The 14,143-nt window shown below is 58.8% G+C and overlaps 1 protein-coding gene across 4 annotated transcripts; it reads left to right on the forward strand.

Annotated features, from left to right (window-relative positions):
- Nucleotides 1–1,496: 1,496 nt before the first annotated feature.
- PAFAH2 (platelet activating factor acetylhydrolase 2) lies at nt 1,497–7,827 on the forward strand. 4 transcript variants are annotated; one of them, XM_068658093.1, is made up of 11 exons: nt 1,497–1,544; nt 2,521–2,619; nt 2,752–2,902; nt 3,118–3,214; nt 3,305–3,373; nt 3,526–3,640; nt 4,106–4,219; nt 4,376–4,467; nt 4,551–4,721; nt 4,925–5,073; nt 5,395–5,715. In XM_068658093.1, the coding sequence occupies exons 2-11, from the start codon at nt 2,530–2,532 to the stop codon at nt 5,487–5,489; spliced, it is 1,143 nt and encodes a 380-aa protein (XP_068514194.1). In that variant the 5' UTR covers nt 1,497–1,544; nt 2,521–2,529; the 3' UTR covers nt 5,490–5,715. The 4 variants fall into 4 exon arrangements, with proteins under 4 accessions (XP_068514194.1, XP_068514196.1, XP_068514193.1 ...); XM_068658095.1 differs by lacking the exon at nt 5,395–5,715 and adding an exon at nt 7,753–7,827 and having other exon boundaries at nt 1,512–1,576; XM_068658092.1 differs by having other exon boundaries at nt 1,514–1,576.
- The last annotated feature ends 6,316 nt before the right edge of the window (nt 7,828–14,143 follow it).

Genomic DNA, 14,143 nt, shown 5'->3' on the forward strand with positions numbered 1-14,143 from the left:
CCCCCTTACCCACGGTGCCGCCACTGCCCCCGGGTGACCCCCCCCCGTCACCCTGCTGTCCGTCTGTCCCGTGCCCTGTCCGTCTGTCCTTGTCCCCCCGGCTCTGTCCGTCTGTCCCCCCCCCCCTCCCTCCCCGCGCCCCCTCCCCTCGGTGTTCTCCCCCCTCCCCTCGCCCCCTCCCTCCCCGTTCCCACCGTCACAGCATCGCCCTCGGCCACGCCCCCTCCTCTCCCATTGGCTGTTCCCTCCCAGTGGGCGTGTCCCTCTGACGCTCCCTCCTCCCCCGGCGCCCTCCCATTGGCCGAGCCCGCGGGGGGCCCACGTGGGCCAGGGGTTCCCCGAGGTGGGAGGGGGAGCCCGGGGGTCCGCGGGGTCCTAGCGCCGACCTCACGGCTCGCCCCATATCCCCACGCCCCGTGGCCCCACGCGTGTCCTTGCTCTCGGGGGGGTCTCTGCCGTGACGGGGAGCGTCTGGCCTGACCTCCCCATTACCCCCCCGCCCCAATTAGCCGTCTGCTGGGCAAACTGGAAAAAAAACACACAAACTCGAGTGGGAGCGTGAACTCATTTCAATGGAAACCCAGGGACACGCGTGGGACGCGAGGGGGGGTCCCGATAGGGGCTGGCTCCCACGCGGGACAATGGGGGCGACCCTGGGGACAGGCGCGGTGACACCCCCGGAGCCCACCCGTGCCTCAGTTTCCCCCGGGGAGGAACCGAGCGCAGCGGGAGCCCCGCGTGGGCTGCGTGGGCAGGAGCTTGGCGGGGCTTTTGGGTGGATTTAGGGGGTTTTAGGGTATTTTTAACCCAGGTTTTGGCTCTTTGCCCGGCCCAGGGCACAGCTCGGCCCCGCGGGGAGTTTTAATCCCCAGGGGATTACGGCGGGGGGGGGGGGGGGGGGGCGGGGAGGGAGCCAGGGCACGGAGCGGGATCCACGCGTGGGGGGCGTGGGGGGGGCGTGGGGACCCCGGGGGGGGGGCGTGGGGACCGTGGGGACCGTCCCAGCCCCGGCTGCAGGGCAGGCAGGGCACGGCAGCCCCACAGGTTGGGGGGACTGGGGGTGAGTGGGGCACTGGGAGCTCTGGTTTTGTACTGGTTTTATACTGGGAGTTCTGGTTTTGCACTGGGAGTTCTGGTTTTCTACTGGTTTTGCACTGGGAGCTCTGGTTTTGCGCTGGGAGTTCTGGTTTTGTACCGGGTTTGCACTGGGAGCTCTGGTTTTGCGCTGGGAGCTCTGGTTTTGCACTGGATTTGCACTGGGAGCTCCAGTTTTGCACTGGGAGCTCTGGTTTTGCACTGGTTTTGCACTGGGAGTTCTGGTTTCCCACTGGGAACTCCAGTTTTGCACTGGGAACTCTGGTTTTGCACTGGGTTTGTACTGGGAGCTCTGGTTTTCCACTGGTGGCACCGGGAGCTCTGGTTTTGTACTGGGAGCTCTGGTTTTGCACTGGGAGCACTGGGCACTGTGTCCCGCACTGGTGGCTACTGGGAGCTGTAGTCCCCGCCCACGCGTGGCACTGGGAGCTGTAGTACTGGGAGCACTGGTGTGTGCTGGGAGCTGTGTCCCCCTGCACTGGTGACCGTGGGGAGTGCTGGGAGGGTACTGGGGGCTACTGGTGCAGGGGGGGTGCTGGAGCTGGGGTCACAGAGGGTAACTGGGAGCTCGGGGGGCTGTGGGAGGGGCACTGGGAGCTGTAGGAGGAACTGGGACAGGGGTCACTGGGAGTTACTGGGGCAGTGGGAGTTATGGGGGAGCACTGGGAGCCAGGGGGGGATACTGGGAGCTATAGGAGGGCACTGGGAGCTATTGGGGGGGGGGGCACTGGGAGCAATGGGGAGGGGTACTGGGAGCTATGGGGGATAGTGGGAGCTATGGGGGATACTGGGAGCTCTGGGGGGCACTGGGAGATATCGGGGGGGGGCACTGGGAGTTATGAGGGGGCACTGGGAGCAATGGGGGGGTACTGGGAGCAAGGGGGGATACTGGGAATTATGGGGAGGCACTGGGAGCACTGGGAGCTTTGCACTGGTAACTGGGAGCACTGGGGGGAGCTGCAGGCGGGGCTATGCAATGCGGGGGGGGGGGGGGGGGAGGGGGTTGCAAGGCATGCTGGGAGCTGTAGTCCCCAGCCAGGGGCATGCTGGGAGCTGTAGTTCTGGGGGGGGTGCTGGGGACAGGGCTGTGCCCCCCATGTCCCTCCCATATCCCCCCCATGTCCCCCCCATGTCCCCAGGGGTGTCCCCAGGGGGCTCTGACCCCCCCCAGCCCCGCGCTGCCCTCTTGCTCACGCTCCCCTTGTAGGGCCCGGCCACGCTGTGGGGTGGGACGGGGACAGGGATGGGGGCGGCGGGGGGCAAATGGGGCAGGGGACGGGTTAAAAACCCTCAGCCCCATGGGGAATGGGGCCAGAACCCCCCCATAGCAGCACCCCGGCGGCTCCCACAGGGGGTTTCGGTGACGGGGAAAGGGCTGAGCGGGGTTCGGGGTGCGGGACACGGCCCCTGACCCATTGCCTGCAGCCAGGGGCCATGGGGGGGGAGCAGTCGCTGGCGCTGCCCCCAGGGAAGGGACCCCACAGCGTGGGCAGCGTGGACGTCATGGTGGGACACACACAGCAGGTACGGGACGGGGACAGGGATGGGGACGAGCAGCCTGAGTTCGCCGAGGATGTCCCACGGCTGCGAGGGGCGCAGGGCACAGCCCCCGGTGTCCCCACGCTGTCCCCCCCCCCTGTCCCTTCTGTCCCCCAGGGGCTCTTCCTCCGCCTCTTCTACCCCTGTGAGCCCCGGGCGGGGGCCGAGCGGCCCCTCTGGATCCCCCGCTACGAGTACAGCCGGGGGCTGGCCCAATTCCGCGGCCGCAGCCCCCGCTGGGCCGCTCCCCTGCTCCACGTCGCCTTCGGTAAGGGGGCACCCGGCACCCCGACCCCATCCCGGGTGCCACCCGTGCCCTGGGACCCCACTCCTTTTGGGATTTGAGGCCACAAACCCCATCCCCAAGGGGATGCGGGGAGGGTGCTGTGGGTGGTGACGGAGCCGAGCGGGGTCCCGCTGTGGGATCAGCACCCTGCTGCCCGTCCCCCCCGTTTTTTTTGGGGTCCCTTCTCTTCCCTGCAGGCTCCTGTAGGGTGCCGGTGAGCTGGAAGGGGCCCTTCAAACCCCGCAGCGGCGGCTACCCGCTGGTCATCTTCTCCCACGGCCTGGGGGCTTTTCGGTAGGAGGACAGGCTGAGGTTGGGATTTAGGGCTGGAGCCGGGACGGGGACCCCAAGTGGGAGCCCTGACCCCATTGGGACCCTTCACAGCACCCTGTACTCATCCATCTGCACGGAGCTGGCGTCCTGGGGCTTCGTGGTGGCGGCGCTGGAGCACAGGTTGGCACCCAGACCCCACTGCCGAGTGGGTCCGGCGGTCCCAGGAGGGAAACGACCCCACTGGTGCCCCCGCCGGGGGTCTGGATACGGGGCAGGGGTAAGGCAGGGGGTGCTGCCCCCCCCCATATGTGCCCCCTGCCCTCCCCCTGCAGGGACGGCTCAGCCTCGGCCACGTATTTTTGCACGGCGGAGAGCGGGCAGGAGGAGTGGATCCAGCACCAGCGGCTGCCCCCGGGGCAGAAGGAGTTTTATTTTCGGAACATGCAGGTACTGGGGGGGCTGGGGGGGGGCTGCGGGTGCTGCTTCCCAGCCCGTTTGCTTCACGTCCGCCCCATTTCACAGCACGGGGCACAGACAAGGGAAATAGTCCCCCGGAAAAATGACCCCACGAGCTCGTGCTCATGCTGAAATTCTGCGTTGAAAGGGAACAATAAATCCAACAGAGATTATCATTATTTTTATAAATACAGCAGAGGCTCGGCCGAAGGGCAGCGTGACCCCGGCACGGCTCAGCACTGAGGGATTTTGGGGGCTTTTGGTTATTTCCAGCGATCCGTGGTAGCAGACGGAGTGAATCAGAGAGAAAAAGGAAAAAACACCCCCAAAAAAATTCACCGCAGCCCTGCGGGCTTAGAGAAAAGAGCCTGGGGGGGACACTGGGGAAAGCAGCAGGGTGAGGACCCCGCCCTTAATTAGCAGGGGGTTAATTGCCTGGGGTAACTCTCGCTGCAGGTTCATCAGCGAGCCAACGAGTGCGTGCGGGCGCTGCGGCTCTTCCAGGCCGTGCGCGGCGGTCGGCCCGTCCCCAACGTCCTGCACCCGGACTTTGACCTCTCCGTGCTGGAGGTGCCCGGAGCTGGGGGAGCACCTGGGGGGCTTCGTCGGGCTGGGGGGGGGTCGTGCCCCTGTGGGGTGCCCCTCGCAGGCAGGATCGGCTCACGTTCCATGGGGCTTTTCCTGGGGGTGTGTGCGGAGCCACGCTGGGTCACCTTTTTTTTGCAGGACGGCGTTGATCTGGGCAAAGCGGCCGTCATGGGGCACTCATTCGGGGGGGTGACGGCCGTGCTGGCCTTGGTGAAGGAGCCCAGCTTCAGGTGAGCGGCTCCGGGGATGCTCCCGAGGGGCTGGGGGGGCCGGGGGCTGCCCGAGGCCAGCGCCGTGTGTCCGTGCCGGGTAGGTGTGCGGTGGCTCTGGACGCCTGGATGTTCCCCCTGGAGAACACGCTGTACCCGGAGGTGCCCAGGCCCGTGCTCTTCATCAACGCCGAGAAGTTCCAGACGCCGGAAAGCATCGCCAAAATGAAGAGGCTGAGCTCCAGGAACAGCCAGACGAGGATCATAACCGTGCTGTGAGTCGGGGCTGGGGGCAGGCACCCGGTGATCCCCCCCCTACCCCAAAAGGAGCAGCGAGGAGCCGGCCGGGAGCAGGAGCAGCCCTGCCACGCTCCCTTCCCTTCCCTTCCCTTCCCTTCCCTTCCCTTCCCTTCCCTTCCCTTCCCTTCCCTTCCCTTCCCTTCCCTTCCCTTCCCTTCCCTTCCCTTCCCTTCCCCAGGGGGTCCGTGCACCACAGCCAAACCGACTTCGCCTTCCTCACCGGGAAGCTCGTCAGGCGGATCTTCAGCGTGGGGGGCACCCTCGACCCCCACAAGGGCCTGGACATCATCAGCCGGGCGGCTCTGGCCTTCCTGCAGAGGCACCTCGGTACGGTGCGGGTATGGGGATGTTGGATGGGGTTCGGGAGGGCACGAGGGCCCCCAGCCTGCAGGGCTGCCTCCATGGGGTTGTTTTGGGGCTTCCCATCCCATATGGCCATGAGCCACGTGGCTCCTGTCCTCCTGTGGCCGAGGCTCTGGCACCCCACAGGGCTGGGGGTCACCGGTTGGGAAATTTTGGGGTCTCCCCTTTCCTTAAGGCAAAGCTTCGCTGCGCAAAGCAAGGCACCCGGTGGCTGCTCCTCTTTTAGACGTGGGACCAGGCCGGGAGCTGCCGCAGTGACCCCGTGCCCGGCTCTGCCCCACACAGACCTGAAGGAGGATTTTGATCGCTGGGAGCACCTCCTGGACGGCGTCGGTGACTCGGTGGTGCCAGCAGCACCTCCCTGCCGCTCCAACCTCTAACCCCGGGCACCGGGGAATCGTCTGCTCGTAGCCAGCACGAGGACATTTGGAAGCCGGCCCCGAAGAGCAGGAGGGCCCCTGGGGACAGCAGGGCCTGGGGACTGCGCGTGTGGGACGTGGCCACGGCACTCGCCAGGAGTGCCAGGAAATCCCAACCCGGCCCCAGGGCTGCGGTGGGGCAGCGAGGGCTGAGGAGCTCGGGGAATAAAACCCCAAGGGATGAGGACTTGGGATCCTTGGGGTGGTGGCCTTCTGGCACGCGTGGGGCTTGGGGGCATCTGGTTTAAGGAGGGGGCAAGTGGTTTAAGGAGGCATCTCTGAGCAGCCTGGCAGCACCACGAGCAGGCTGCAGGCTCAAGCACGCGCTGGAAGCAGCCCAGAAGCCTCTACAACCAGGAATACCGGAGCCATGAGCACAGGGGCTGCTTTTTTAGGAGGGTCCGGCCCTCAGCTGTCCCGAAGCAGCTTGGTGGCACCATGGCCACTGGTTTAGGGCCCCGCAGACCCTCCCCAGATTTCCGTATGGGCTCTGTGCTGCAGGACGTGCTGCCTCGGCACCAGCAGGGTGGTGGCACGCCACCTGCCCATCCTTTGTCCCCCGCTGCCACAGCTCGTGGGATCCTGCAGGAGCAAAGTGTCCTCGGGTTCGGGGGCCTGAGCTGCTCCTCGCCCGGTGCCAGCAAACCCCAGGGCCCTGGGGGAAGCAGGGACTGGAGCAGCAGGATCCTTCCCTGCCCCGATGTGACAGCCGCGTCCCCTCCTCGCCGTCTCCTCTTAATCGAGGGCTGGGGATGCTCTGGGGTGGTGAGGGGAAGATGAGGGCAGAGGACGCATCCCCTGTCCTCCTCCCGTGGCACAAAGGGCCAACACGGACAGGACCAGAAGCTCCCGGTGCTTTTGAGGCTTTTGAGGCTTCCAGAGATATTTTTTATCTGATTTACAGCCTCTGGTGCTGGGAGCAGCGGGACCTTGCTGCCGAGGTGCTGAGGGTGGGGTGGGGACGCTCAAGGTCGATTCCTGCGATAATTTGGGGTGGAGGGACAGAGCCCATCGGGAGGGGGCCGTGCTTCTGCATCCTAACGGTGAGAGGCAGCGACTGGGGCCCTGTCCCCAGCTCTCTTCTTGCCCAGAAGAGGAACGAGGAGAGATGGGAAGAGCCCTGGTGCTGCTGTGGCCGCTCCATCGTCCCCTCTGAGCTCCCCTGAGCTCGGCTGCTGTGGGATCCCTCTCCCAGCACCCCCTGACCCCGCTGCCATGCGGTGGAGACCTCTGCCCTGCTTCCCAGCTCGCTCGCTTTGCTTCGCTGGGGCTGGCCAGAAAGGTTTGGTTTTGTTTTGATTTGATTTGTTTTGTTTTATTTTGGCAGGAGGCAGCAGTTCAAGGTTAGCCTGGGCTGCCAGCTGCCCCACTGACCCTCCCTTATCAGCCCTGGGTCAGCCTTACCCTACAGAGCGGGGCTGAACGTGACAGAGCTGGGTTTTAATCTGTGGGGTCCCGCTGGCTGTGGGGTTTTGGGGTTGTGCTGGTTATGGGGACACAGCCAGCCCCAGGGCTCTGCTCTGGGAAGGGCTCGCCTGCAGCCAAGCACTTCACATCTCACCGGCTTTCCTGCTCAAACCGGTGCCTTTAAAAATAAATTCAAAACAAAACAACAACAAAAAAACCCAGCTGCCCATTTGTATTCCCCTCACAGCTGTGCTCGCAGCCTGGCCGGGGTGTGAACGAACAAATTCCTCTTCCCCACGCCTCGCCGCAGCGCAACCTCCGCTCGCCGACCTGCTGCGGCTCCGCGGGCTCGGGGCTCACAGCCGGCAGCACCAAGCGGGCGTGTGGCTCCCAGCAGCTCGGAGCCGGCTGCCTCCCCTCCAACCTCCCCTCCATCCTCCCAAACCCCTGCTCCCTGCAGCTGCCTCCTTGCCGGGGAGCCCCTCGCAGCTGCAGGACCCTCCCAGCCCATGCGTGCAGGCAGCGAGGTGCAGCGAGGTGCAGAGATGTGCAGGGAGGTGCAGGGAGGTGCAGCAGTGTGCAGCGAGCAGCCCCAGCCTGCCGCAGCGTTTGCTGCTCCTCAGACAACCTCGCTTACTCCAGCGAAGCTCCCCGGTTGATTTAATTAATGCAAATTGAGACCTGCGTTGAAACCTCCTTTTAATTACCATAGCGATTACTGGAGCTGGTTTATTGTTGTTGGGTTTTTGTGTGTGTGTGTGTGTGTGTGTGTTTTATTTATTTTATTTATTTTTTTTTTTTTTCTCGTGTTTTTAAGGGACAAGGCCTGGATTCCCAATGGCTTCCTGAGGTGTGCAGCCCTGCAGCTCCGTGTGTGCCGGCGAGCTCGGTGCCTGGCTGCGGCACCAGCCCCGAGGAGCAGCCAGGACACAGACGCAGCTCTCGCCCCAAATCCTAACCCAAACCCAGCAGCACCCACTTGAGCAGAATTCCTGGGATTCCGTCGCTTGGTGAGTACGTGCTGGCTTTTGTGTCGATTTTTTTTTTTTTTCTATCGGCAAACCAGAACTTGGCTTCGTGCAAAGTTGGTGGGAGACACCCAGCTCGGCAGCACGTTGTCACCCAGCTTCCAGGCCGCCTCGGGCTGCAAACCCCGGATGCTGGCAGCCACGAGGGCTTCGCCTCAAATTTTGTCACCTCCCTGAGCACCAGCTCCTCCTGCTCTGGGTGGCACAGCAGGGCCAGGGCACACTCTGGTACCCTGCTGCGATGCTGCGGGGCTGAGCTGCTCCTGCGATGCTCGCTGAGCTCCTCGGGCCACCAAAATGCAAAGCTGCGGGCACAGCAGGCTCCCAACCAGCTGCATTTGGAGCATTTTGAGGGGATAAATGTGTTTTTTTGACAGTTTGCACTCTGCAGCAGGAGCCCTGTTTCAGGCTGTAGCAGGACAAGAGACGATCCTTGATTAACAGGAGGGAAAGGACTGAGGGAAACTGAGGCTGGGTGGGGTCTCTCTAGTTTTGGGATAGACCAAAACACATCGCAGGGATCATTTTCGGTCATTTCCCCCCGGTTTAGGAGGAAGCCCAGGCTGAGCTCAGCGCCATGGATGCTGGTGTGTGCTTTGCACCTGTGCACGGTGGTGGGGGAGAGCAGGGGGCTGTGCGAGGTGGGACGGGGACCCCAAATGCCCCCTCCTCCCTTTTTAACCCCTGCCAGCACCCGTCCTGGCTGACACAGGGGGCTCCAGACCCCCAGCCCAGCAGCTTCAGGATCCTTTCATCCCCTTGAGTTGCCAGCTGCCCTCTGACAACGTTCATCACACGAGGCCTGGGCTGGGCTTGGGGCTTTTTATTTTTAATTAAATGAAGCACAGAGGGCAGCAATCACAACACCAGCGTGTCCCTGGAGGTGTTGATTTCAGCGCCCGGCAGCAGGTCGCTGGTTTATTGCCCAAAATGTGTGCTTTCCCCCGTGCAGGGCTGCCTTTGTTTGCCCGTGGTGGACGTGCCCGGTCTTTTTTCTCTTAATACACACAAATATTGATCCATTATGGACTGAAATTAGCAGGGGGAAAAGAGATCAACCAGCACCGAGCAAAACGTGAAGCTCAGGTATTGTTTCCCTGCGACTGGAGGCAGCCAGCGGGATGGAGCAGGAATTAACCCATGTGGATGCAGAACCACGGGAGGAGCTGGGAGGGGAGCTGCTGCGTGTCCTGGAGGCACCGGGATCTGAAAATGAAGATTTGCTCCGTGTGGCCAGGAGGTCGGAAGGTGCTGATAACCCCCCTGTCTTGGTTCCGTGGCTCACGCAGCCTGTGGGAGGAGGCATGTGGTGTTGTGTTGGTGATGTCTAACCCAGATCTCACCCACAATTTGTGCTTCCACTGTGGGACAAATACCTGTGGGTTCCCCGAGTGTGGCTGCACGGAGGGGGGATGCTTCCAAATCCTGCCTTTTGTTCCGAATCTGACCTTGCCCTGCCCGTCTGAAGGAAGTCGGGCACCTAAGGATTGCAAATCCACCTGCAAATCCCTGCAAAAAAAAATAAGAATTATTTCAAAACGTGCACTCGGGGAGGGCAGGCTGGGCCTGGGGGGTCGTGCCAAGCCCATTCCTCTTGGTTTTTGACCCCGGGGAAGCCGTACTGCTTTAAGAGGGTTTCCAGCCCTCAGCTCCTCCCATCGTGACACTTCCAAGCCACATCTTGTCTCGAAAGGGTGGCAGTATTTTTAACTATATCACGCCAGGGATGTATTAATAGCACAATGGGCTCGCCGAGCTTCTGCGAGAGCTGAGCCCATATTTTACATTCAAGGAACTAATTAGGAGCGAGGGAATAATTAGTGCTACACCCGGCTTTCCTTCCCAGCCCCCCCTACCCCCCTTCATTTGCAAAGAGCTAAAGCAAATGTCTTTGCTGGAATCTTCTGTCGCTCTTGAATATTTTATGGCTTCCCTGTGCGTTGCTGTTGCAGGTGGCTGTCAGAGCCGTGCTGCCTCCCCTGCTCCATCCCAGCTGAAGCGGCTGACTCTGGCACTTCGGAGACGTAATTAGTGCCTCTCACGTTGGCTCCTGTGCAAAAACCCGGCCGTAAAGCCCTTCTTAGCGCCTCTCTCGCAGCCCCTTGCCGTGGCTGGGTGGTGCAGCTCGGTTATTTTGGAGCCCTGGGCTGTGCAGAGGCTTCGTGGAGTGGCAAAGTTCTCGGCACTCCATATGGGAAGCGCGGAGACGGCGCCGCGGGTGGGAGCAGGAGGGGAAAGCGGCGAGGATGCTGAGAGCAAGGAGGGGGAAGCCAGGCGAGGAGACCTCCGGGCCGGCTTTCCCTGCGTGTTTCTGGGTGTTATAGGGCTGAGACCACGTGTAGGGCACCTCTCCTATCGGGCAGGTTGCTCCCAGGACCCCACAAGTGCCTCTGGGGATCTGCTGGTGGCACGAAGGAAACCAGAGGCTCCGAAATGCTCCCCGCTGCAGGGAGCGGCAGCTCTCCCCGGCGCGAAGTCTCCGGTCTCTAATAATAGTCGGGCTCGTGCTGAAGCCTTTCCCTCGCTCTTGCCTCTCCCCAGCCATCTGTTTTCAAGAAACTTGTGGAATTCGAGCCGCTGAGATCTCATCCATATTTACCGGCGGGGCAGGGAGCGGCTTGCAGAGCCGGGAGCTGGGACGGGAGACGAGGCCGAGGTCTGGAAGGGCTTCGATTGCACAAAGCCCCATTTTCTGAGGAAACAAAGAGGGAAAAACACGCCAGGAGAGCGGGCAGTGCTCCTCTGTGCCCCGGCCTGGGAGGAAGGGCTGCGCTCCGACAGCCACGGGGCTGCACCCGGGGTTAAGGTGCCCATGAGCGTCTGCCAAACCTTCAGGGTCTGTCACCGTCCCCGTGTGCTGGGGGATGGTTTGCAAGGACAGCAAAGTGCTCGTGGAGCCTCTGGCATTAGTATATTAGGAGCTTATCATATTTTTCCACCCTCTTTAGAGCCTTGTAGCTCCCATCACCATAGTATGTGGGTATCGTGCGGTGCCGTTGTGTGTTAAGAGCTGAGGGTGATGTTTCAGGGTTATATTGCCCCAATTTCAGAGCAATTAATTTATATTTCCATCTCTCTTGCTGCAGGCGCAATCGCCATCTGTGGCGAGTGCTTTTACTTGTCTTTTTTACTTGTCTTTTACTTGTCTCAGTTTATGGAGGACTTAAGTGAGTTCAAGTGAATTTCTCGAAGAGCAAACCCGCAACGGGAGCCAGGCGCCCTGCCTGATGTGAAAAAATTAAATCATTTCCAACAGCACACTGGCAAGTGCGATTTTTTTTTCTGAAGGGCACATTTTCTTAATGGTGTATCTCAGCGTAAATACAGCGTCAGCCTGAACCCCACCAGTAAGCAAACACCAATTACCTTACGCACTCCTTGCCCAGGGGAGAGCTTTCACGGGGAGGCAGACACTCCCTGAAAGTCGTGTTTTACTCTTCATTTCCACGGGCTCCTGGGCTGCACGTGGGCTGAGACGTGTTGGTACCTGATGATCAGGGAGAGCTCTGCAGCCACCAATTTTTCCTGCAGGACGTTTCCTCCAGGCAGCAGCACCACGCCGAGGGGAGGAAGATCTGCCGGAGGTGAACACAAAGCCTGAAAAACACGGACAGGAAAAAACCTTGCGGCCCCTCTCTCTACCTCTGAGAGCAATTTTCTTTTCAATTACCGTCTCCTCTAGCAGGTTATTTATTATGGAAGTGTGGCTATGGCTGGCGCAGGTCAGTGTATTGGATTTCTGGCTTTAAATTGAACTTTACCAACGCAGAGCCTGCTACCAGGCTCGGAGAGGCACTTGCTGCTCGTGTCACTTACAAAGGCTCTTTACAACCTCCTCTGCCTAACAAACAAGCTGTCAGCCCGTCCACCGTGGGTGCTTTAGGGTGGCAATTTTATACTCAGAAAGCGCACTTCCTTATTAGAGATTAAATATTTTTGCAAGTTAAAAGAGCTGCCGTGGGCTGAGTCGTCGCCTAATTCTGTCAGTCTCTTTGTGGGGTCTTGCGATAAGCACGTCAGAGGAGACTCTTTAATCTTCGTGCTAAATCTGATCGCGCCACGGCCTAAATTCACACGTACGAGGAGTCCTCGGGATGAGACCTTGATTCATCTGCTTCTCTGGGAGCAGAACGTGTTGAGATGAAGCCGAGGGGTCTCACACTTCGTCTGTGCCAGGAGCGAGCTCCACTTGAGCTGGCAGCGAGCAGTTGCTGTGACCAGCACGAGGGCAGCGATTTTATGCAGGTGCACTCATCACTGGCAGCCACAGACCCTGAGAACAACTCAAATCCCCAGTCTGTAAAAGCCTTCACCCCTTCCCACCATGAGAATATGTCCTGCAGGTTCTGCTGTGGCCCATTAGTGTCCCAAGATGCACAAATTGGTCTGATTCATCTGGCTGATCTGGTTAGATTTGGGCTTCAAACAGTGTGTTCCTTCTTGAGCCTTTTTTTTTTTTTTTGGGGTGGGGGTTAAATGGTGGCATTTTGAAGGAAATTTCTCATCATGATGCTTGTTCTTTTTTTTTGGAAAAACTGGAATTAGAGCAAAAAGCTCTTCTTGGTGATGAGGAGCCCAGGAGACAAAAGCTGCTGCAGCCACACGCTGCTAGGCTTGCCGAAAGGAGTCTGTTTAGAATCCCAGTAAAAGTGTTGATAAACACAAATCAAATGCAAATTGAATAAAAGCCTTTCATATACTCCATTCTCATTGAGATCCGACGAAAATAAATTCCACACAAACAAGCGGGTCTTATGAAATGTTCCAAAAATAAAAACCCTCCTGCAATGAGGCCAAAAATGAGATCGTCTCCGTGCATTTCCAGCTGCTAAGGGCTGTAATTCCTCTTTGTATTACAGCAGTGCTCAAAGATTTTGGCTTAAATTGAAACCAGTGGTGGCAGGTGTTGTGAAGAGGTTAGTAAAGAGTCTCCGTGTAAGCAACACGGAACAGAAAATGTCAGAGCTGAGGACAGATCCCAAATCTGATTCCCAGCACATTGCCTCTTACATATGAGAGCTCTTATCTGAAATAAATGATTTTGGCTGTAAAGCTGGTCTGCAAAGGAAGGTAAGTTACATTCACGTCTTTCTTTCTCTCTCTCTCTCTCTCTTTTTTCTTTCCTTTTTTTTTTTTTTTTTTTTCCTTTCATGTGAAGAGCCCAGGAAATAAGATGGAAAGTGCTGAGAACAGCCCCTGCATGACTGCAGTTATAGCTCAGTCTGCATCTCTTCTTCAGAAGCTGAAAATGATGTTTCATCATCATCTCTCCAGGGGATGAGGAGTGACTAAAGGCAGTCACAGGTACCAAACAAAAAGCCCCAAGCCCAGGAAGCTTTATTTCCTTTGGGAAATCCTGAGATCATCCCAGGATAAGCTCACTGATTTTACTAAAAAGCGTTAATATTAAAGCATCCAACACGCTGTTGATCCACATGGACGCTAATTAATGAATGATAAAGCAAAACACAAGCTGATGACACGATCTCTTGGCTTCTTTGTCTTCCAGCACCATTTAATGCAATTTAATCCAAGCACTCAAGATGTTTCACTTAAAAACACGTGTTGTGTGTGACAGCAACGCGTATACTGCTGGGTTTTGAGCCAGGAACCCTGTAAATGTACCAGGCGTGATCCTGAATGGCCAAGCAGGCAAACTATTTTGTATCTGAAGCCCCCTCCACCCTACAAAAGCTCCACCATGCTGCTGGAAAATGGCTCTTCCCATGCCCAGCCAGCCACTCCGACAGCAACCTCTCCCAGTTCTAGCAGCTCGGCGGCTGGATGTGGTTTCCATGGAAATAGACGTCAGATCAGCAAAAAACAGGGCAAGTGTTTAAAATAATCTCTGTTTTGAAAGCTTCATATATTCCTGTCACAATATTAACCTTCCTTAAGGTAGGGTTTTTTATTTTTTTGGGTGCAAAATCCGTGGTTTTGAGATTGTGCACGAGAAGGGTGGGTCCCCTCGGAAAAGTCCTTTCTTTGGTATTTTGGGTACAAAGACTGCGCTGCTGGGCTCGTGTTGCAGCAGAAGATTTGTGCTTTTCTCTGGCCATCTGCCTTTTATGTGTATTGACTCTTGGTGTTAACTCAAGTGACTGCAGCACGAGAACTACCGCAGCAATTGTACACGAGTGATTTGTACAGAACATGCAAAAAATGCAGCCAGTTCGTTTA

This window comes from Anas acuta, chromosome 21, assembly GCF_963932015.1.
Source record: "Anas acuta chromosome 21, bAnaAcu1.1, whole genome shotgun sequence".
Lineage (NCBI taxonomy): Eukaryota > Metazoa > Chordata > Aves > Anseriformes > Anatidae > Anas > Anas acuta.